The 24,684-nt window shown below is 40.2% G+C and overlaps 1 protein-coding gene across 2 annotated transcripts in view; it reads right to left on the bottom strand.

Annotated features, from left to right (window-relative positions):
- Positions 1 to 24,684, bottom strand: part of TMEM242 (transmembrane protein 242) — a 41,530-nt gene that overhangs the window by 4,912 nt on the left and 11,934 nt on the right. Inside the window, exon 4 of one of the 2 annotated variants that reach the window (XM_054023243.1) lies at positions 7,046 to 7,504. The exons of the other annotated variant lie outside the window; for it this stretch is intronic. Within the exon in view, the coding sequence (XP_053879218.1) occupies positions 7,406 to 7,504 (99 nt within the window). The 3' untranslated portion in view covers positions 7,046 to 7,405. Of the gene's footprint in view, positions 1 to 7,045; positions 7,505 to 24,684 lie in introns of those variants that run through there. 2 annotated transcript variants of the gene reach the window in all.

Raw genomic sequence — 24,684 nt, 5'->3', positions numbered from 1 at the left:
AATTAAGATCAGTTGCACTGGATAAGACCTTACGGGCTTGAAATCAGAATTATCCTATATGGAAAGAGTCAGCAAAACAATGAAAAAAGGTTTCCATTGTGGTTTTACAAGTAAGGTAAAATTCAAATTAAGTGTGAAGCATAATGCAGCAGAAATAAATGCACTGCAAAGGATCTCCTCCATTTCCTGTTTTTCGCCGACCACCAACCTGTCCCGCTCTTAAACTCTCATAGAAAATGTGCTATTGGCCAGGAGATGATTAACAAATCCTGGGGGAGATTGTTAAAATGAAGTGACTGCTCACTCTGTGTATTGTTGTGTGTTTCCATATATAAAAAAATCAAATAGATGCTTTCAGTCAGTATAACCTTTAATTTAGTTGAAGAGAACTAACTATACCAGTAAGAACCAATGTCTCCATGGTTAGCACATGCAGGGTGTGTCTCCTTTGATATGCTGCACTGAACATACACAAGAGGTATGTCTTCAGAGTCCTTAGAGATTTAAAGGTGGAATATACAGAAAATAAGGCATAACCATTACACAGCTAAGTAGTTACAACATTAGAATGGCACTGTAGCACCACTTTAGTAAAGGCTGAGACTTCAACAGCTGATTTTTCCCTAAGTGTTTTAATATCTACATGCATATTCAGATTGCTTTGAAATTTGCTATGCGTCATCAGGATTTGGAGTAGGGTTAATGGTCTAAATTTGGGGTCATTTAAGCAAGGGGTTTCAGAAATAGCCTCCCCAAAAAACTATCATGACAGCAACATTTTATGGGTTGTATAACTTATTTTGTTCATGCCTGGGGCTGAGAGAATGGCTCTGGTTCTTCCCAAACTGATGTATCACCACCTCAGGTTTGATCTGAGCTAGTGTCTGGCAATATTTAAAAATTTATTCAGGCTTCCCAGTGAGGTTTGAGACAACCTGATGTGCTAGAGAAAGTCATTTGCATGTGTGCAGCAGAACTGGAACTCTGTAGCAAGCCAGAATGTTTGCAGGCAGCCGGCCAGCATAGTAGCCAGGTGACTTAAGGTGATGTGCTATGGCCATTGGAGCTGAGCCATACCTATGTACTGAGGATTTCTGAAGCTTTCTGAAAATGTGTTGTGCACATTAGTCAGTCTTTGTCTGCTTCAGCTAAGAAGGTACTGGAAGATTTGCAACTGGTACTTCAGAGTGCCCTAAAATTCATAGGCATACCCAGATTGTTTTGAAAATTGCTGTACCTCATCAAGGTCAGTGGGTAGAATTAGTGATGCAAGTTTGGAGTAATTTGGTCTGGGGTGCCTCAGATATGCCCCTGGCTGAAGCTGCTTTTAAAATTCAAATTGCACTACATGCCATGTGCATAAGGAGATTGTCTTGAAAACTGGTATGCCACAACAGGGGCTGTGTTACAGTTTATGGTGCAAATTTGGGGTCATTTGGTCAAGGAGTTCCTGAGATTAACTGTGCCATAAGCTTCACTCTCTCCTCTTCAAGCAATGACACACTGACTGCCTGTGTGAGATCATAGGACTTCACCCTTCCTGAGCATTTGTTGGATAGTGTGAAAAGTGCACAGGAATAGTGTGTGTGTTGCGGGGTGACACTTAGGTTGTCTCTGCACTAGAACAAAGGTTGAGTTTAGGACAGGCTTAGCAAACACTAAACTTATGATGAGGGTGATGTAAGAACTTATATAAACTAGACTAGACTCAACCACTTCACCTACTCTAGGCAAACCACCAAAGTCCTGCCAGATGGTAACACCTATTCAGCCTCGTCAGAGGGATTCCCTCCACGCCATCATCTTCAGTTAGCCCCGATTGAGCATTTGGGGCAGACAGATGTGTGCCACCCGACTGCTAGAACTCCTCAGGACAACAGTGCAGTACAGAAGAATGGGGATCCAATGCAGATGTGGAGTTCTGATGGGCACTGAGAACATGCAAGTTTTACAAAGGGTTGAAGCTCTCTTAACTTCCCCGGTTTTCTTGACATATGTAGTGGAATGCTGGCCTCTGGAAGTGAAAGTTGCAGCCATTGTAGCAGCTAAAAAAATTTCATAATTCATAGATTTTAGAGCCAAGAGATGCCTGTATGTCCATCTACTTGGACAGCCTACATAGCACAGCCCAGGAAAAACGCATCCTGATTCTTCTAGCTGCAGCTGCACTTCTCAGAGGTCAGTGCAACCTCTGGCGACTCGCTGCACCTGATCCCAGATCCAATACAGCTATACCTAGCAGAGGGAGGGTATGGGGTTTATGAGTGTTGTGTGGGACACAACACAGAAAATAGCAGATTTTTGTTTGGCATGGGTCAGGCTTGGTTTAGTCCCCAGGCCCAAAGCCAACTCCAGGAGGGCAGAGTTAAGGTGGGGATGAGAGGTGCATTTTTCAAAGGTTTAAATTTGTTTTACTGTAATGCTTTATTTCCTGTTTTGCAGAGGTTTTAAGTATTGGTGCATTTAACATTCTGGAAGGTACCAGGCACTGTTACTCAACCTGTACACTGTATCAACAGAGTTTTGGGCAGTGACTATATAGTTTGTTACAGTCAGTTAGGGTTGGTTCTGTCTCTCCTTAATTCTTTTCATGATTGTCTTGAGGTCTAGGGTTAGATAGCCATAGGAGGAATATTGTTTTATATACTAAAACTATTAATTGTTGTGTCCTTCCCCATTGCCTGGATTATCAGAAAAACACATAGGATGAAACGAGGCCAAGTGGCCTACTTACCAGTTTAATGAATAACTGACCTGTTCTCTTGCAACTTAAATTAATAGTAACCCTATTTGGTAGTAATAAATGGCCAAACAAAATTTGTTTTTTGTATGCATGGAAAAATTACTTCAAACCAAGTTCTCTTCTGCTTTTTACAAAAGCTCTTTTGTGCATTCAAGTTCAGGATTTCAGGATTAACCCCTAAAATGGGCCTTGTTGACTAAAATCCCTTAATTTGGATATAAAGTGGAAATACCTTGTCTCATTCAGCCCTTTTTATGTTTCTAGTGCTCAGCACCCATGAAATGGATTGCTTGTGGGGAGATAATATCTGCTTTGTTTCTTTTTAAGTCTGTGAAAAATGTCTTCCTGGTTAATAGGGTGATTGTGTGCTCCAGACGATAAATGTGATTGTTTGTCATACTCTGCCCAAGATAATGACAATAAAGCAAAGTTGAAATTCCATATAATTTCTGCTCTTCCATAGCCAGGAACATTCAGAACACAATACACAGATGGTGCTCACATAAAGGATAACATTATCTGTTAAATTAGTTAATGGTGGGGGGGAAGGAATGTTTAACAATATGCCTCTGGTATAAAAGAAATAGACAAATTACAAAAAACTTCTGTCAGCTTAATTCCAAATGCTAATATATACCATTTTACCCAGATGGGATTGCTTACTGGCCTGCGCATCAGGTTTGAAACATCTAGAATGCCCACAGCAACAGGTTCAAACTCAGCAGTATTGATTCAGCTCTTCATCCTTAATTGAAGTTCACACATTTAACTCTCCGGGGGCTTAAAAACCCAGGGCCAGTCTGCTCGGTGTGTATTTTCATGGCCTAAGTTTGCAGAGGTGCTCAGCACTCAGGACTGGTTTAAATCAGTGGAAGGTGCCAAAATTAGGTCATTAAGGGCCCATCAATTCTTTCACAGGCTTACTGCTTTTGAGACACTTAAAGAACTTTTTGTTTGTTTGTTTGTATACCATTAGCTACATGTTCTTTGAAATCCATTAGCCCTTCTAATTTTCTTCTTATGTATTGCCTGCTACAGTTTATGCTCCCTTTTATTTGCTTCACTAGAGTTAGCTTTTCCAAATTCAGTTTGGTTTGAATAATCTCTTGAGCCTTTCCGTTTAGCCACGCTGATGTAATTCTTGCCTTCCTGCTTCTCTTTTTGTGCAGAAGTATGCAAGCCTTCTGAGATGTTATTATGGTTTCAGGTAGCATCCATGCTAAATGTGGTAAGAAAAAGCAGGAAAATGGCACAGGAAGAGTAGCATGTATATCCAGTGGATTATAGCCACAGCACAAGTTAAAAAAGATCAGCAATCCACGTTTTTCACATGGATTGGAATCTGATTTACAAAACATGCACTCTCTGTCTTTTTTACACAAACTTTTCCTTGCAAGTAAAGCTGCATCAGACAAAATGTGAATAAATAATGCAGAGTTATGGATTGTCATAAACATACAGCTAAGGGTAACATAAAATCCCTCCTGAGCAGCTGTACTGAATCTTTACCTGTAAGGGGTTAAGAAGCTCAAATAACCTGGTTGGCACCTGACCAAAAGGACCAATAAGGAAAGAAGATACTTCCAAATCTGGGGGGCAAGGTTTTGTTTGTGCTCTCTTTGTTGTTCCCTCTCTGAGAGAGAGACCAGGCAGGAAAAACATCTCCTAAAAACATACCTAAAATGATCTATCTAAGGTTACAAAAATTGTAAGTAAGGGCAAGAAAATGCATTAGATTATCTTTTGTTTTAGCATAGTGAATTTTCCCTATGCTAAGAGGGAGTTTTATTCCTGTTTTTTGTAACTTTAAAGCTGAACCTAAAGGGGAGTCCTCTGTGTTTTAAATCTTTTTATTACCCTGTAAAGTTACTTCCCATCCTGATTTTGCAGAGGTGTTTCTTTTACTTTTGTTTTTATAATAAAGTTCTTTTAAGAACCTGCTTGATTTTAGTGTCTTAAAGATAAAGGGTCTAGTCTGTACTCATATTAAAGGCAATTGGTTGGTATATTATTCTCAAGCCTCCCCAGGAAAGGGGATGAAGAGGTTTGGGGAAAATATTTTGGGGGAATAGGGATTCCAAGTGACCCTTTTCCTGAATTTTTGTCTAAATCACTTGATGGTGGCAGCAATACCATCCAAGGACAAGGAAAGGATTTGTGCCTTGGGGAAGTTTTTAACCTAAGCTGGTAGAAATAAGCATAGGGGGTCTTTCAAGCATAGGGGGTCCCCACATCTGTACCCCAAAGTTCAGAGTGGGGAGGGAACCCTAACATGGATGGTATAAGAAGTTGAACTATGTATGTCTTCATTTTCAGTAGTTGTTTCTGTTGATATTTGCTTTAATATCCTAAGACTGTTGTACCAGATTGCTGTATCATTATATATATAAAATTTAATTCTAGTTTAAATATTTGTCTGTGGATTTTCCCAGGTTTTTAATAAAATCTGATATATATTACTATTTATACTGTGAAATATTCAAAAATGGCTCTGAAAATGATATATGTGGAGCCTGTAGGTTTAGACCATATCTACACTACAAAATTATATAAACCTAATTTACATCAGCATACAGCCATCACAGTAATTAAATCGCTTGTGTGTGCACACCCTTTCCTTGTGTCGGCGGTGTGCGACCTCGTTAGGAGTGTTTGTATCAATTTTATTGTCAGTGTGGGCATTGTGGGATGGGTCCTGAAAGCCAGTAACAGTTGACGTTAGCAACGGTGTTTCTACACTGACACTGTGTCAACCTACTTACATTGACCATGGCTATATGCTGCCTGGGGAAGTGGTGTTACTAAATCGGCGTAGAGAGGGACTTGTGTCTGTGGGAGCCAAATTTAAGTGAAGGCAATTCCACAGCTAAGTAGACACAAGGCAGCTTACATTGACCTAACCCTGTAGTGCAGACTAGGCCTTAGAAGCACGGTGGTTACTGCTATGGGCTTAGAAGAACAGAAGTAGTAACTGCTATTGAATTTAGGAACATCAAAGAAGTCAATCCAGAGTGTAGGTGCTTCTTAAGATCTGTGATGGACTCTGGACCTTAGAAGTGCTACCACATATGAGATGGTCTATTCCTAAGAATGTTATTAGCTGTGTGGAAGCAAGAATGCAGTTCAACCAGAGCCTAGCCATTTTAAGGACATGATGCAACATGCACTTATTTTGTTTAGCACTTGATTGTCTTTGGCTTTGCAAATGGCACATCCATCTGTTAAATCTTGGCAACTCAGCACCAAACTGCCATAGTATTAGGCAATACAGTAGTTAGTAAATATTGTACATGAACTAACAGAAATAATGAAATAATGCCATCTTTGGATGTGTGCTGAAGAGTGTGTTCACCATGATTTGTTTAATATTGAAATGCATGGGGTAAGCTATTTAAATGCTGTCAGTTATTACACTTCAGTTTCTTCAAAGATAATATCTTTGTGGTATATTACAGCGAGAAACCACACTACTCTATTATTCATTTGACCTTTACGATTTAAAAAAAAATATTCTTTCCTAGAAATGAAAAGGTTTAAACACAAAGGTTACACTTCAACAGCACTTTATTAAACCTGATGGCTGGCTAATTGGACCTTGAGCAATTAATAAAAGAAATCTGATCATTGATTGGGGAGAAATTCACTGGAAGAATTTACATATTAAATATATTTTTACAACTATTTTAGATCTACAGTTCTGCAAATACATTTGAATTAGACATTTTTCTTCCTTAGCTTACACCCACACAATGAGATCATTTCAGCATGAAAAATGACACATTACTTAGGACTCACCTGGTAGCAGAGCCATAAGAACCACACAGATACTAAAACCTATACCTGCCCACATGGCTTCTTAGCTGAGAAGTGTCTGTGGTATAGGGCAGACCGGATGTCACACACTTTTATAGCATCTACATTTTCATGACAGGTTCTTGTGCAAGTTATCAGACCCGTTGTTACAGAGTCCCAGTAAAAAAATAGATAATGGATAAAAAAAAAATGTTTTTTATAGAGAGAACATCCTTCACTTTATAGAGAAAACCAGATAGGTATTTCCTGTATATCCCTGGTATGCTGGATGTGTTCAGCCCTCCCTCCATAGGTACTGTTCAGGTATCTCCTCTAGCTTCAGGAATTGAGGTAACCCATTACATGCCTTTGCTACAGACTAGATTAACTGATCTGATGTGATGGACTCAGCCTCCTTTATTCCTAATAAGACAGGTAAATGTCAATGAAATTACTGTTGTTCCTTATTTTCCAAACAACCTAGAATTTTATCCAAGAAGCAAGAGAGGGTAAGTGTTTGCAACTATATTTTATTGTAAATATCCACTCAAGATCAGTTTCTTGTTTGATTTTTGTTTTACTGAAACACGTTCTCATACAATTATATTCTTCTTTCAAGGTATCCCATAAGGTTCTTTTCTCCACAATTCAACTCTAATGACAATGCTGAAAAAGTAACAGCAAAAACATAACTATTTTCTTGCGGTTAAAATAATAACTGCCGTCCCCATGTTCAGCAGTCACTAATTTGCTCACTTCCATGCCTTCAAATCAGTCTGATTTTCTTTCTTATTTTTTTAGATGGGATTTTCCCACAAGTTCTGCAGTCTTTCCCACTGAAGCATACAATTCTGAATCTTTTCTGCGCCTTCATTTGGATTTCAGTAAGTCTTCCCATTCGACCGAGTGCTCTGCACTTTTAGGAATTGCTGGAAATATTGATTGCATTTTATTATGAAATTCTTTGATCTATAAGGGAGGTTAAAAATATTAAATTAGTCAGCAGTTGTTGTAGAGGAAACAAATCAAGACAGATACACCTCGCAATCTTGGATTACTCAACAAAACCCGGTTGCCTTAGGTGAGGGGGAGGGAGAGAGAGAGAGAGAGACCCCGAAAGCAATTAAAATCTAAGACTTTCCACCTGTGGACATTTTATCTCAATTAACCAGTCAGAAAAAAAACATATCTAAGGACAACCCTCCATGAGTCAATGCTAGCCATGGTATTGAGGATGCACTCCGCCGACTTAATGTGCTTAGTGGGGACATACACAATTGACTGTACAAAATCGCTTTCTAAAGATTGACTTCTATAAAATCGACCTAATTTCATAGTGTAGACATACCCTAAGATTTCCAAAGGGGTCCGCACCACCATTCGAAAACTTTGTAGGGATCCTCAAATGAAAAAAAGATTGAAAACCACTAGTCTAATTTTATGGCAAATTTTGCAGGGCAGTATCAATGTCCTATTTCTTTAAAGAAGGCTTCTCTCTGTAGAAAACGTATATTTATATAGCACTTTTCATCCTAAACTATTTTACATATAGCACTACTAAAGTACAGCCACAACTGGGAAGACAGGGAACCAATGCAAATCCTGCTGAAAAAGAAGGAAAGGGGTAAACTGAAGGGAATGTTTTGGCCAACTCACTTTTAGGAAGTACCAGGGTATCTATAATGTCCCCAAAAAGAAGACAGGACCTTGGTAATCAAAGACAACAAACTGCACACAAACTCAATTTATCTACCTCTCAAGAGTAAAGGGCTGACTCTGTCCTGCTCTGAACTCTGGGTCCAGGGAGCCTAGATATTTCAAATGTAATGCTTCTTGAACCACTGGGCCATCCCCTCTAACATATTAAAGAGGGCATTGTGTGTGTTAAAAGGTAACAATAAAAAAAATTACAAATACCTCTGGATATTTCTTAATTAAATTCTTCAGTGAAAGATTTCAGAGAAATTCTGACAGAGAATCTACAGTTCCTTATACAAATGTTGCTGGAATGTGGCAAAATACAGAAACAAGAAACAAAATAATTTTTAAAGAAATGACAATGTTTTTTAGAGATGCCATAATTCATCTCTAAATGAATAATTCAAAAAAATTCAATGCAAGAAAGCATGTTGGGATGTTAGTTGAGGGGGAAAAAATTCCCCATCCACTGCTGCTCATGTGAAAAATACTATATGAAGAAATAGGAGGAAAACTGAGTTATATTATCCTCTTTGAGAGATTTTAACGCAAAATTATTTCACCCTGCACTCCATTTCTTACTCCCCTCGCTTCATATCAAATGGCCAGATCTTTCAATCACAGGTAAGCATTGCTGATGAATTGGAGAGTTAATATATCTTAAGGATATTGCATACAAGTGTCAGAGCTGACATAAGGGACAACCCAAATTATGTTAAACAACTGTTGACAAGTAAATGCAAGTACTTACAGCAGGAAATACCCATCAGAGCTCTGTGGCTCAGCTGTTTTCCTATCCTGTAATTCAGTCACCCCACTGCTCTGCTGTGTGCAAACAATTCTAGGTACTTTAGGTTTAACTTCCAATCATTACTTGCTAACCAGTCAATCAACACTATATATTCTCAACACTGAAACACTCTTGCTCTCAATATCTTGGTGTTAAAAAGAGATAATGGGACACATCCTTAACTTGTGTAAATTGTTATAACTCATCTGGTGTCAGGGAAGATAAATATGAAATTTTACACCAGCTGAGGATCTGGTCCAATGTTTCTCAGCTACACCTTTACATTCAGTTTTCATTTTATTTATTTTTTTAATTACCAAAATTTAAATGCTGAACTCATAAGCTCTCACCCTCAATTAATACACAGAGGATACATAAAAATGTCATAGAAAAACTGCAAGCAATAGTATAAAAGCTCTAGAAAGGGAGGGAAACATCCAATAAAACATAATGCTACCCTACTAACAGCTAACTCATTACAACTCAGAGACCAAACCACTAACCACGCACTGTACCAGACAATCTTGTCTGAGCAATAAAAATACTAAAGGTCTATTGTGACAACTATGTATTTATCCAGAAAGCACTAAACCTCTTGTGGTGGCTGTGGCTTTAAGAATGTTGAATGTTTATTTGTTTTCTGCAGATAAAAGGAACTCATTTCCTGGGAAAGTAATTTTTTCCTCACACCTGAACATAAAATTTGGAATATTCAACATCTTTTTCTTGTCTTTAAGGACCATCACAAATCTGTTGTGCTTCTCATCTACATTATCATATTACTTTGCCAGTAACGCTAGACTCAATGTCCCATTTTTTGCCTCCTTTCACTGCAGCTTCGATGCCTTTTTCCATGCCACCCCCATGCATAAAATGCTCTTCTCATCCCACTGCACAAAATTACCAGTCTCTCTACTTTCAAATCCCTTCTATAAACTCACTTGTTCTGTGGTGCCATGGTGGTGATGATGATGATGATAATAATAATAAATTATAACTCCAAATTAATCTCTCCTGAAAGTTTACTACTGCATCTTGTCTTCTCCATTTTATCTTTTAAATTGTCAGCCCTTCAAAGGAGGAATTGTCTATAATATTCTGTGACTAGTACAATGTTCAGCCTGTTGTTGGCACTTAAATAATAAACAATATATCATGTTGTTACAGCATTTCTAAAGAGCGTCATATTGCTTGAAGTAGAGATGTCACAGCTATTAACTTTTATTGGGAAGTTTTCATATCTGTATTACTCACAAGATGGTATATGATATTATTTCCTAAACCACCTTCATCACTGTACTATCTGGGCAACTTTCAGTAGTGCATTAAGCAATGTGGCTAATGTTTGTCATGAGTGGTTTGTTTTCTCTCTCTCCTTCCTGGGGAGAAAACTGTGTGTGTAGTGTTGTGTTTTGTTTTGGGGTTCTTTACCTAATAATGTATTTCCCCTTGTCCCCACCATCCACCACTGATGCTCTCTTCTCCCATTTCCACTTCTGTGCCTGTTTCTATGCTGGAAAGCTCTACCTAAACTTATATACAGAGCACTTCTCACCCTGCACTCAAATCTCCCCATAAAACTTACTTCTATAAGAATTGAGATAACTTAGAAAACAAACCCTCTGATTTAAAGGAACCAAGATGTGTGTATCTCAGTGACCAAATAATCTTATTCTTGTAATCTTTGTCCCTTCTCTTCCAATATTATTATTTGCCCACCTCTGAACCTTATTTGTCTGAAGAGCTTACAAACCTTAAATTGTAAGCTCTTCTGGTCAGAGATTGTCACAAGGTGGCTGGACCCTTTAAATGAAAAAAGTCCAGCTCCTCTGTGCTAGAACAGATACTCTTAATGTGGCAAATTAAGAGGGCAGGGCAGCACCTGTAGCTAAAAGAGTCAGGCAGTCAGTAAAGAAGGGGGAACAGGAACAGTAGGAAATTCTCTGGGAGCAGCTGCCAGAGTCCCCAGGGAGGGGAGGCAGAAGGAACCTGCTGGGGAAAAAAAGCTTCCAGAGAGTGAGACCTGGGAGCCAGTGCTCAGTTAAAAGAGCACAGAAGACTCCTGCAATAGGTCCTGAAGCAGGAGGGACTGAGAGAGGCAAAGGAAAAAAGTGCCTGGGAGCTGTATCCCAGGAGTTGGCTGAGGAACTATTTTGGGGGTGGGAGAGGTTCCCCCTATGTCTGGAAACTAGAATTGTGTCTGGAAAGAGTCTGGCCATGGCAGTGGGTCCTTCAGGGGCTGGGATCAAGCCAGTACCTTCCAGGAACCATGAGCCCAATTCTCTGGTCTGGCCCAGCTATGCTTGGCACAGGACTCAGTTCAATCCCCAAAGTAACTGACAGCAGCCTCAGGGCTGCTCTGACTTGCATCTAACTGCCAATTGCCCAAAAGGGCTGGTGAGCAGCTGGAGATCACTGTAGTGTTGCTGTACTCTGGCCATGACCCCTATAAAACAGCCATACTCCCTATGCTGGGGCCCGGATGGCATACAGCCAGGTCTACATTAATCAGTGATTCCCCCATGCTGAGGAAATGTTCACGGGGGCTGGTCAGTCCAGCTGTACAACCCCTTTGTACCACTGATATCAGATTCAAGAATTGGGCCCCATGCCTTTACTTGCTCTTTTGAGGTGACTAGCATGCTTTTTACTTCTTCTTCTCGTTTAAAAATCACTGCTCTTCAGGTGGAACCTAACCTAACAAAGCCTTTCTTATGAACACAAATTACACAGTGATCTTTACCTTCCACATTCCCGCAAAACATACCAATAGTCTCAAACTAAAATTAATTTAATAATAAAAGCTAATGTGCAATGTACTGAGCTATGCAATGTTTTGAAATGGCTCTTTATTATTGTCAGCAACACTAGGGCACATAGTTCAATTGCAATGATATCTTCAATTAAGTCTAGTAAATTGAACACCAGTCGAATGTATTGTACATTTCTCTGCTAGCTTCACTATCACAGGCCCCTCTCTAACATAGTTTTTCTATACCTAACCATACGTGAACAACTTGTACCACATTCCCTGATTTAACATCCCAGCATGCTTAGTTCCTGGAGACAGCTCTCTGAAGTGAATTTCACTCAACTGAACTTTATATTTTTATCATAGATACTGCAAAACCTGATGCTGTTTTTTCTTACCAAAAAAATTGCAGTGACTGTTCCACCTCTGACTGTCAGGCTTCTTTCTAAAAGGGTCTCATCTACCTCACTGCATTAAATAATCTCTAATAGCTACAGATAACTTTTCTTTTTTTATCTTAACCTAATGATCCCACCTCAGGAAAAAAGAGAGGACCTAAAAGCATCTTCAATTAAATAAATGTCTTTTTAATGTACATTGTTGTCAGAATGTCATACAAAAATGGGGATCGCACTATTACAGAAAGCACTTACGGGTCCGTTCATATTAAAATGAATGGAAAGAGGGTGGGGGTGGAGCGTCTCTATGAATCCTAGAATGAAAGTTTTTCAAAGGAATGTTCTCTTTAATGTTTGACATTCATAAAAGGCAACCCAGATTCTGAGGATTATTAGTTTTCTATTTTAGTACTTGTGCCAGTTAAAATTGCTTACATTAGCTTCCATGTCAAACGAGGTTAGATACTCTGAAATGGAATAGTGACTGGCAGCAGAATACAGTATGCATACGTCTTATATTCTAATCATCCTTACTCTATTTTAAATGACATACAGATGAGAGAGGTGGCCCTATACTGAATTCAGAGGCTTTGGATTTGTTAAGAGAATCACAAAGGGATATTATTCTTACTGCCTTTCCCCAAATCTCAAAATTATTGCTGTCATACCAGTTAGCAAATGCAGATCTTGGTGAGCATACAGAAATAGTGAGTTATTCTTAGAAAATGACAAGCATGCAGCCCCTCCAAATATTCTAAGAGCGGAGTGGACAGCTTGCTAGCTCAAGGTAATTCTCTAATTTTCTAGGTAAATTATGGGTGATTGTGGGTGATTTTATGCCAATGTGCAAAATGACCTCTAAAATGAGCATAGAAAAGATGCCCTTTTTCAAAGTCTGAGCTCTCATGCTGGATTGGAAAAGTACCATAAATCTTCCCTAATTATTCAAAAATTACAGGTGTAAGAAAATAGCATCTAAAAGGTCAGTCTAGGCAGCACATCATATTTCATCTTAACTACTATACTCTGCATTGTCATAGGAATGTTTATTAACCTGTCTTCTGGATCGTGTATTCCAGGCTTATGTAGAGAAACAGAGAAGCAGAGAGAATTCTAACCTTTAGGAGGGTATAATACACTGATCCTGCAAAGACTTGCATGTGTGCTTAACTATATGCAATATGAGTAGTCTCACTGAAATCAATTGAACTCACAGTGCATAAAGGTAAGCGTGAGTGTTTCCAGAATCTCAGCCATATTGTGTACATAATCATAAATTAATATAGGTGTACCATAGTTTATATTACTTTCATATATTTCTTTTAAAAATTAAAATTCATGAAGAGAGAGGAAAATTTATTTTGTAAAGGGAATCCCAATGAAAATGAAGCTGTCCTGGCTTTAAAATTTCCTCAAAGCCACTCTATATTTAGGCTTGGCAGAATTTTTTTTTTTTCATAATTTTGATGGTTAATATCAGTGCTTTATTTTAAGCATTTTTTTAGATTTTTGTCTATTTGCATTTTCACAGTTGTGGGAAGTTACTGGGGGATGTCAGAAAATTATTAAATGACAGTAGATATTGAGAGTCAAAAAGTTATAAACTATTAAAACACTGATTGTCAACATCGCATGTCAAAATATACCAAGTAAATATCTTCAAATCAACAAATCATACCTGTTTTTACTGTTCATTCACAAGCCTAATTCATTTTTTTTACTTTGCCTATCTGTAAATTTGGATTATCAATTAAAATATTTTTTCATTGGGTTGCATGTATATGGAAGAATCAATGTTTACCAACATTTACCAATAGAAAAGCTTGGAAGGATTAGATTTTTATCTTCTATCCAGGGTAGATAAAAATCGATGATTTTTTAAAAAATTGATTTTTAAAAATTTTAATTAAATACAGTTTTATCTTTTAAACACAAACCTATTTAAAATTAAATATGACATTTACAATGTATGTTAAAGCCTAATGTTATAATCTATTAAAATCACTTAAATAGAAAAAATATCAAGTAGTACATGTTTGCTGCTAAGTTTTAAAGAATGTCAAACCGCTTAACTGGTGGAAGTCACTGCCAAACACCTGCATAGAGTTTGCTGAAGCACTAAAGCAGCCTTTTTTGCAGGTGCAGAGAGAATATTTTCTTCATTTCATTTTATTCAAATAGTTCAGTGAATAATGAATAGTACAGTCAAAGTCAAGAAATCAACTGGCAGTTGAAAAAGCAGAAAAGCTGGTTTTCCTCTTCCAAACTATGTATAAAAACTAGGTGTGAGATGAAAGACATGGTGACCAGAAAGCATCACTTTAATGCACTAACTACAGATAGTAGAACTTCCTTTGTTTAATAAATCAGTTTGAAATCCAAAACATATTTTGATGCACATTTTGATAAATATTTTTCTTATGTATCCTGCACATTTAAAGTAGATTTAATTTAAAAAATAAGTGCTGTTTTTGTGCATTTTTATTGAATTTGAATTGCTATCCAAATTCAGCTTGACACAAATCACAAGTAAAAACATTAATTCTAGTAAATAAAAACTTCATCGTTCACCATTTTCTAACATAAAAATGTAAAAAATTAAGAATCTGAATAAATGTAAATCATTCACTGCTTTGATAACAGCAACTGTTCATTTATCATCAAAATTCAGCTCTTATCGTAAAACATGCTTGTGCTTGGTTCAGATCTATAAATCTTAGTGCGATTTAGTCTACATCTACACTATGAGCTTGGGGTGTGATTCCCTTGCACATGTATATATACTCACGCCAGCTCTCAGCGAACTCGCATGAGTATAAATAGCAGTGTGGCTGCCTCTGCTGCTACTACCGATGCTGCCGTGGCTACACTGCTATTTATACTCGTACTACTCTCAGCAAGCTAGCGTGAGTATATGTACAGGCGAATCACACCCCTAGTTTGCAGTGTAGATGTAGCCTTATGACTGCCCAAGGGATGCTTTCTTTGAGATCCCGTCTCTTTGCATTTATTTCCTTTTTGAAGTTTATCCATATTTAATGCTACTTTTACTTTGTATTTACATGTACTTTTCAATTAGGTCTCCTATAATTAAACTAAACACCTAACCCCCTAAAGAGGGAAAATATTATTGCTGTTCTACAGATGGTTAAATGGAGATACAGAGGTTAAATCACCTACCCAAGGCCACACAGCAAATCTGTGGAAGTGCCCTCACTAACAAATGATGGCATACATGTCTTTTGTGTTTTAATTATTTTAGCTTATGTACACACCTGTGCAGTGGTTTTGTACTGTTAACATTTTCTAAAGGTTAAGATAAATGAAAAACAGAATAGTGTGTTAGAAGTTGTCACAAAGATGACAAAGTCTAGTTAATAACTACATTAGTCACGAATTACCATGTGATTCTCCCCAGAATTTTCCCTGCTTCCCATACAACAGATGTGTAAGCAACAAGAAAAAAAAGACACCACAAATATCCTTCATGAATCATCCTTGCCTTTTTCCTAGGAGAAAGAGAACATCTCTATTTCTGAGGTGATAAAAAACTGATTTATTGAAGGCAGCACAAGCAAAAGGACTTTTATGACTCAGTTTATCTTGACTGTTAATTGTTGTACATTTCAGCTCTACAAATGCTGGGGGCATTGTTCTGACTTTAGAAGAAGAACCATAATCAGCTGGTGGTAGAAAATAGGCATTCAAAGGTATGTTTTGATAGTTGCCAAATGCTATAGCTGCACGTTTAATTAAAACAAAAATGTATTGCATATTACCTCTAGTTTAAAATATGTGACCACAACTCAACCATAACTGCTAGAAAACTGCTAAACTATTGCACATTTTTTAAGTGATTTGTGCTGTTGACATATTGTAGCTATTATAATTCTAAGGGAACCAGAATTAAAGCTAATAGAGTTGTCGTCATCACATATGTTCACTTAGAATAACTGATTCATGATAGTGCCTGGAATTAGCTTACAATTACATATAAAAAATGTTCTTTGCTCCATATGCTGACTCAAGACACAAGGACTTATGTGACAGAGCTCTCCTTTGATGTTATAATCTCTGCTTGAACATAATCATTCTACTCAATTGTCACCATATTAATATTTCCGGTTAAGTATTTATGTTGAGTACAGTATAAGAGGAAGTTTAAATGGGGCAGCCTGGCAGTCTGCCACCTGGGAGTCAGACTTTGTGAGTCAAGCAAGCTTTCCAGGGCGGCAGGAGCGAGGAGAATGGAGTAAGTAGCATGCTTGACTGGAAGGATGGGTCCTGGAGGACCTCCTCAAAATGAGAGGAAATTATTTCCTCTTCAAAACAAGTCCCTGTCTATACCAGCCTTTAAAGAGGGCTAGGAGCTATGTGGTGTGCATGATGCTATCCAGTGGTTCTCAACCCACGGCCCATGGGTGCTTGCAGCTCAATCAGCACAGAATCCTGAATCAGGATGAAAAAAATCTCTAAAACTTTTGCAAACTACAAAAAAAAATTCAGTTCAAGTCAATCAAAACACTTCATCTTAATTTCAAAATGTTCAGCTTCAATGTTGACTTTTTTTTACTATACATTTAATTAAGAAAGTCATTTAGAACTGAAAAACTTAACTTTTAATTTAGAAAATGTCAAAACGCAACATTTTGACAACTTCAAAACTCCCCCCCTCCCTCCCTTAAAAATGTTGAAACAGGAAATTCATCGAAATTGACCCTTTCTCACTAAAAGTTTAAGTTTTGACAAACCAGCATTTTCTGATGAAAAAAGCATTTCATCTAAAAATTCCTGATGAAATTTACAGGAATGCTGTGTTCTGACTGTTTTTTGAGCATGGAAGTAGGCAGAAATTAAATTGTTTTAAAGTGGAATACAGGTTTTTTTTCTGCACTATTCTGCAAAATATATATTTAACCTTGAGAAAGAAGATCTTCGGTTGCAATGCGTTTGCACCTGGAGCCTAATCCAAAACCCGATCTGCTCCTTTAATAGCCCAGAGGCAGGGTTGGGGGACAGGTAGCAACCAACCCTGCCCCATAGAGAAGCCCAGCAAACAGGTGCTCTGAATCAGGTGATACAGCTGAGCAGCATCTCATGATTGCCCCTTACTCTCAGCTATACAATATAAAGGAGAACTCAGCCCCGAGGGGGAACCAAGAGAGAGATTACACTCTGGTAACCAAAGCAGGAGGCCGCAGCAGCTGTAGGGCCCCTGGGGTTGGAAAGGGCCCTACCGGCAGCTACTGGCAGCCAGATGTCCCCCCGTCTGAACCCCCTAACCAAGGTGTTGTTTGTGTTACTTTTTATACTCTTTGTGAAGCCAACAAACAGAGCTCTGAAGAAAGTGACAGAAACCTAAGCTGGGTGTGGCTGAGTCTATCCCCAACTGATAGCTAGAGCACTGGTGGAGAACATGGGCATAGCTTGCCATTGACCACGGAGAAACGTGGATCCTACAACTCTTGGGAAATGGTTGGGAGAGCAGCAATAGCAGCAACACCGGGAGCTGCAACTGATCCTAGCACAGCAATGGTTACAGCAGCAGTTACAAAGAGAGGAGAAGCAGCAGCAGGATCAGCAGCCATCTGTGCTCAGACTTCTGGATTGGGACTCCCAGGCAGGGCCAGCTCCAGCTTTTTTGCCGCCCCAAGCGGCGAAGGAAAGAGGGGGGGGAAAAAAAAGCCGTGATCAGCGGCACTTTGGCAGCAGCTCTACCACGCCGCTTCATTCTTCGGCGGCAATTCGGCGGCCGGTCCTTCCCTCCGAGAGGGACTGAGGGACCTGCCGCTAAATTGCTGAAGACTCGGACGTGCCGCCCCCTTCCTTGGGCCGCCCCAAGCACCAGCTTGCTGCGCTGGTGCCTGGAGCCGGCCCTGCTCCCAGGCTCCACAGATTGGTGCAGGGCCATGGTTGCCAATGTGGGAGGGAGGAGCCCTCACTAAGATGGGACCAGAAGATGACCCGGAGGCCTTCCTAGAAACCTTTGAGTGGGTGACTAAGGCCTATCATCATATGTCTACACGGCAATTAGACACCCACAGCTGGCCTGTGCCAGCTGAGTTGAGCTAAGGGGCTGGGCTAAGGGGCTGTTTAATTGTGGTATAGATGTTTGGGCTCTGGCTGCAGCCCGAACTCCGGGACCCTCCCACTTTGCAGAGTCCTAGAGCTCGAGCTCCAACCTGAGCCTGAACGTATACACTGCAATTAACAGTCCGTTAGGCTGAGCCCTGTGAGCGTGAGTCAGTTGGCATGGGCCAGCCACGGGTTTTTAACTGCAGTGTAGAAAATACCCACTGTGGCCCTGGAAAGCGTGGCTAGCACCCTATCGAACTGGAGGGGCACAAGTAGCGTGCTGGATTGTAGGTGTGTCTGCAGCAAAAGATTATGGGACACTCAAGGCTGCCATATTAGATCACTTACAGCTCAGTGAAGAAGGGTATCACCAGCGATTTAGACAGAAACTGTTTTCCCCAGACTTTCACCCTAGGATGACAGTACAGCGGTGCCATGGTTTTAGCACTTGTCGGTTAAAAGCAGAGGATCACTCCCTAATGGGAATACTGGAGTTGGTAACCTTAGAACAGCTCTGCAAGAGCCTGCTGGCCGGCTACAAGGCATCCTGCTCATGTGTGTAGAAAAGGCAATCCACCTCACGGAACACTTTCTGGAGGCAAAATTAGACTGAGCTGACAAAAAAGCCCAAGAAGCCCAACTCCACTGCCTCACAGTCTATAAGAGGATGGGCACAGGCTGCAAGACCCCCTTCAAGCAGATCAGTAGGCTATGGGATATGTTTGTGCTCTCCCAAGGGGATGTCTCCTAACTAGCTTTACCTGGGATCAGGAAGGCCATGGGTATAAAGACAGTCCCTAGATGAAGTGTGACTAGACCCATGCCTGTGCTTTAAAATTCCTGGAGGAACCCTGGGGCCTGAAGGGGTATGGTGTGCCAATCACAATAGAGAGAACCACAGTGCGGGGCCTACTGGATTCTGGCTCGGGACAGACATGTGTACAAGAGCAGTTTGTAGCTTCTGGGGCTCTATGGGGTGCAGAATGGGTGTATATGGGCTACGTTCAGGGAGTGTCATGCTTTACCCCACAATCAGTGTTAAATTGACCGGGGGGCCCAAGAAGCTGACTTGAGTATGGCTGCAGCTCAGCACCTGCCCTAGCCTATGGTGGTGTGAGGCTGAGTCTTGGGCCCTGAAGCCAGTATTTTGAGGGCAGTGATTAAAGCAGGATCAGAACCCACTCTTGGTGCCCAGTCGGACTATAGTCTAGAGGAAGTCCTTCCCTTTTCTGACCCTATGCTGTCTGATCTAAGGCCCAAGTCACACTGGGAACGGCGTCAAGCCAGAAGGGAAGCCCTCGGGGCCCAAGGGGAAGAGATTAGGGAAGGACACTGGAGTGCACTGTAATTTGGGCTCCCCTGGGGTTCACCCAACAGAAAAGGCAGAACCAAACAACAGGGGAAGACCTGCCAGGCTTGAACCAGGGAGAAAACTTCATTCAGGGACAGAGGGAGGATGCAGTGTTCAGACTGTTATATGGTGACCGACTAGAGCGAATGGGGTACTGGTTGGCCCTGTTCAGGACTCCCTTTTTGAACTAGAGGGGGATCGCCTGATAAAGGTGACCCAAGACAAACAGACTGGAGCCCGTAGAGCCTAGTTCCCAGGCCATACTGGAACCAGATATTAAAACTAGCTTATGATATACCTTGAGCCTGCCACTTGGGAGGGTGGACAAAACCAGGGAAAGGATCCTGGCCTGGTTCTTTTGGTGGGGCATTTACCAAGACAGCAAGGATTATTATGCATCCTGCCCAGAATTCCAATTAGTGGGCCACAGACTGGCTCATAGGGGCCCCTTAATTCCTTGGCCACTAGTGGGCACCCCATTAGAGTGGGTTGGGATAGGCCTTGTAGGACTCCTAGAACAGAGTTCAAGTGAATGTTGATTTATTTTAGTAACTGGAGAGTACACCACCCAGTACCTGGAGGCTGTGGCCTTGCGCTCTGCAACCACACAGGCAACAGTTACTGAAAGTATTCTCCTGGGTAGGAGCCTAAGAATCATCCTGACATATTGGGGCATGGCCTTCACATTATGGCTAATGCAGGAGGAATGGGCCCTTCTGAAGGTCCACTCTGTAAGAACCTCTTTCTACCCCCTGCAAACAGACGGATTGATAGAAAGGTTTAACTGCACGTTAAAAGGAATGCTATGAAAATCTGTAACTATTGTGTCCCGGAACTTGGATAAGATGTTACCCTATCTGTGGTTTGCGATCAGAGAAGTCCCGCAGTCTTCTATGGGCTTCTCTTCTTTTGAATCACTATATGGAAGGCAGCCCAGGTCAGCACGTCATGATTGGCCCACACTTTCAGCTAGATAATATAAAGGAGAGTTCAGCTCCATGGAGGACTGGGGGGAAGGGGGAGAAACCAGGAGAGAAGATACACTCTGGTAACCAGAGCAGGAGACTGCAGGCAGGCAAGCCCTATGGAGGCTCCAAGGGTTGGAAAGGGTCCTAGCTGGTAACTACCGGAGGCCAGAGGATCCCAGTTTGAACTCCCAACCAGACTGTTTGTGATACTTTGCGCACACTTTTCTTTCTTTCTTTGTGAAGACAATAAACAGAGCCCTAAAGAAAGGGACAAAAACCTAAGATGGGCATGGCTGACTGTCTGTCCCCAGCTGGTGACTAGGGCACCAGCATACAGTTGCAATATTAGAAACAGACAATAACTATTCTGTGGTTGCTCCTACAGCAGGCACAAGTTGCGGTGGTATACAGTCTTGTTATTGGAGGCTTAAGGATATAAAGCCAGCACCTATTCTGGATGTTAATTGTTTTGAAGCCAGTGAAAAAACATCACCACAAATGCTTTGCAGCTGCTTCTGAACCACATGAACACATTAATGAAAACAAATTATTGGAAAAGTTATAGTATAAAATGCATTAGAAGTAAATGTGCTAGATTTTTCATTCATTTAAATTCTGACTTTCTGTAGGTGATGAATGCATTAAATGATCATAAACCTGACCATAACAGACACCTGCACCCATCACACAATTCAATACATCTGGCAACATGTTCAGAAGAAACAGTACTGAACTAGCAAAGATGCTGAAAGTGACGATCAAGTTTCTTTGGCAGTTATTCAAGGAATACAGACCACTTGTCAATACTACTACTATCCTACCATTACTACAATACTTGATAAAATAAATCACTAGAAAACACAAAAATACTAAAGGTCAACGTCTGTGAAATGTCTTTTTGTGTAAACATACAAAAAGAATCCCAGCAAGTAAAACTAAAATGTTTGTGAAATGTCATTTTAAGTATGCTTATTTTATCTCCTGCCAGCAGATGTAGCTGTGGTGCAATACACAATGCAAACACATCAGAGATGTTCTCTCCAGTTCTGTGGTTAGACGGCATTATCCTTAGAAGGTGACTGTTAGACAAGTATGCTCTTACTCTTCTGAAGTCTCCTAGGGAAGATTTTGTTTTGCATGGAAGTAAGTGCAACCTGGATGTTTGACAATTAAATATAACAACCCAGTCTAATAAATGCTTCTGCCTTCATAGCTGTGCACTATAATAGATCACAATAACTGCTGGCATCATTTCTACCCTTAATTATACCAATTCTGTCAGGACAACTCAAGTTTCACTGCTCTTATAAAAGCCTATCACTGAGTCTCCTTTCCTTTATCCACCTCTGTTAACCCTTAAATAGCTCTTAAATTGTAACATCCTACGTTGTTTTTAATTTTATACTTTCAGGTAGAGCCCAGCACGGGGTAGTTTTTTTTAATGCCACTCCCATTCCGCCATGCAATACCCACTCTCACCCACTCCCACATTGTTTGTTGCATTTTTATCCCACTCATGCTATTATGACAGCAGGTCCTGGGGGATCCCAGTCCCGCTGCAGTGCTTTACTTCCAGGCACGCGGTAGACAAGTTGCATGAGATGCTCACCACTTCCCTCCACATATTTTTGCACGAAAGAATTAGAATAGGTTTATGGCAGGTACATTGCTATCAAGGCCAGATCAATGCAGTCCATAAGCCTTAACGTCTGAGTGTCACAGTTATTACTGAAGCCAATGGGAGCTGAAGGTACATTTTTATTTAGGTGCCTAAGTATGCATGTAGGAATCTAACCTTAGGCACCCAGATTTGAAAATGTTGACCTCGGGGTACAAACTATAATCGCTATTGTAGCTTTAATAGTTTTATGTGCAAAGGAATGTAAGTTCACTCTTAAAAGTAACTGTTAGTAGACAACATTTCTATTAATTAAAGTTGATTTTTGCCTGGTACTTCATCATTCCACAATTATATGTTAAACAAGTTAACATATTTTTAACAGACCATTTTGTAGGTCTGTACCTCTGCTCACATGATAGCAATTGATAACTTTCCAAAAAGCATGTACTTGTTTCCCTGGATACAGTGAAAAAAAATATATCAGCAACTCCTGGTCAAAATGATTATGTCTAACACGTGCAAAACTAGAACTAAGGGAATGATAGCAATGTTACAATGTGAGTTCCCAGAGATAGCTCTTGGGACACTTGGGAGCTATCTCTGGAAACTAATTTCTAAACTCTAGATGACGCTATTTTGATATTCAACCTTGCTTCTGTGTATTATGTTAAAGGGCTAGCCAAAAAAACACCAGCAACAATACAAAAAGATGACTTGCCTCAGAAATACTACGTGTATTCAGAGGAAATTTTTTGTTCAGTTAGAAAACTTTTCATTTACAGTATACTTTGGGTTTTGTACTTGTAGATACTTTAAACATTTACAGTTCAGTAGGTGCATGATAAGATCAGGAGAGGAGAAACAAATACATGACAGTAGTTAGTATAAAATAGCAATTTTTGATTGTGCAAAAGACTCAGACTTTAATGCAGGAAGGCACAATCATGATCATCTAGTCTGATTTCCTACATATTGCAGGTCACTGAACCTCACCCACTCACTCCTCTTGTAGGCCCATAACCTCTGGCTGAGTTACTGAAGTCTTCAAATCTTGATTTAAAGACTTCATGTTACAGGGAATCAACCATTTGCTCTAGTTCAAACCAGCAAGTGACCTGTGCCCCTTGCTGCAGAGGAAGGCAAAAAACCCCTAGGGTCTCTGCAAATCTGACCTGGGGGAAAATTCCTTCCTGACCCCTGATGATCAGTCAGACCCTGAGCATGTGGGTGATACCCACTCAATAATCCGTGCTAATCCACATTATCAGATATGGGATATGCTAATTTCTCTAAGATCTGAAGATTTAAAAAAGCTAACAGAACAATATACATCAGTGGTGGGTAGGTTGGATATTGGGCCAGTGTCAGCGTAGATCTGTACTTCTCAGGGAAATACAAACTAAGCTCAATAAAACAGAATTATCAGAAATTACTGACTAGAGACAAATCCCACCATCCTTTGGCACTGCCAGAAGTGCTTTGACAGAATGGAAATAAGAATCAGCAATATACTGTGGAAAGCACCATTTTGGCTGCTGAGTGATGTGCTGCAGCTCAGCATGTAAAGGAGATAATTGGATGTCCCCATCCTCTTTCCCCCATTGTACCCCACTGCAGCCTGATAAAGTGTCTGAGTTTAAACAAAATTGCTTTGCATTTGTCTCATGTCCTAACTGAAGGCTCTGCCTCCCTTCACTTGTTCCTATTAAGAATATTGTGAGTGTGTGTGTAGAACACTATATGTTGGAGCCAAATGTTCTTCTAGGAAAAATGCCAGGGGAAGTAGGGCCATGACACACATGACTTACTAGTAGAAGGGTTATGAGGTAATTCACAGTGGGGCCAGAGGAAGGAGTGGAGATAGGGGTGTTGCTTAATAAAGAAAATGTCAGGCTGGAGTATGTTTTTGTTTTTTTCATTTTGAGAACTAAGAGGGAAGTTCTTGCTGGCTATGGAGATTTATGTAGTTTGTTAAAGAAGCCAAGAAAACGATCTATTCATTAACATTCCAGCTTGGGAAGCAGACAGCTCCACCAAACCTGCAGTCACAGGGAGCCCTGATGGCATGTCCCACTACCAGGGACAAAATGAATGCTTGTATGATCTTTACTGTTCATATTCAATACTATGTGGCACTGGAGCATAAACACCTCTGTGTTGAAGATAGCTTGAACTCCTTGTGGTATAAGGATGTTTCCCTAGCTCCTTGGCCCTGACTGATGACTTCACAAGATTTCCCCTCCTTCTATTTCACATGGAACCGCCATCCACTGTCCCCTTACTCTCTACAGAAAGACACCAGTGAGGAAATTGATATCTGAAAGAAAAACAGATGGCTCTTATATTGCTGAAGTACTAATGGAAAACGTGGACATCTCATGCCTGAAGGGGTGCTGAAAATAAACAGATGGTGCTAAAGGCAAAACTCAGACTGTATGGGGAGCTAAGCAAGGGATAGCTTGGAATTCACACCCCCCAACACAGAGAAAAATTGTG

The sequence above is a fragment of the Malaclemys terrapin genome, chromosome 3 (assembly GCF_027887155.1).
Source record: "Malaclemys terrapin pileata isolate rMalTer1 chromosome 3, rMalTer1.hap1, whole genome shotgun sequence".
Taxonomy (NCBI): Eukaryota; Metazoa; Chordata; order Testudines; family Emydidae; genus Malaclemys; species Malaclemys terrapin.
Note: the sequence above shows the minus strand (reverse complement) of the source record. Positions and strands in the feature narration are given on the sequence as shown.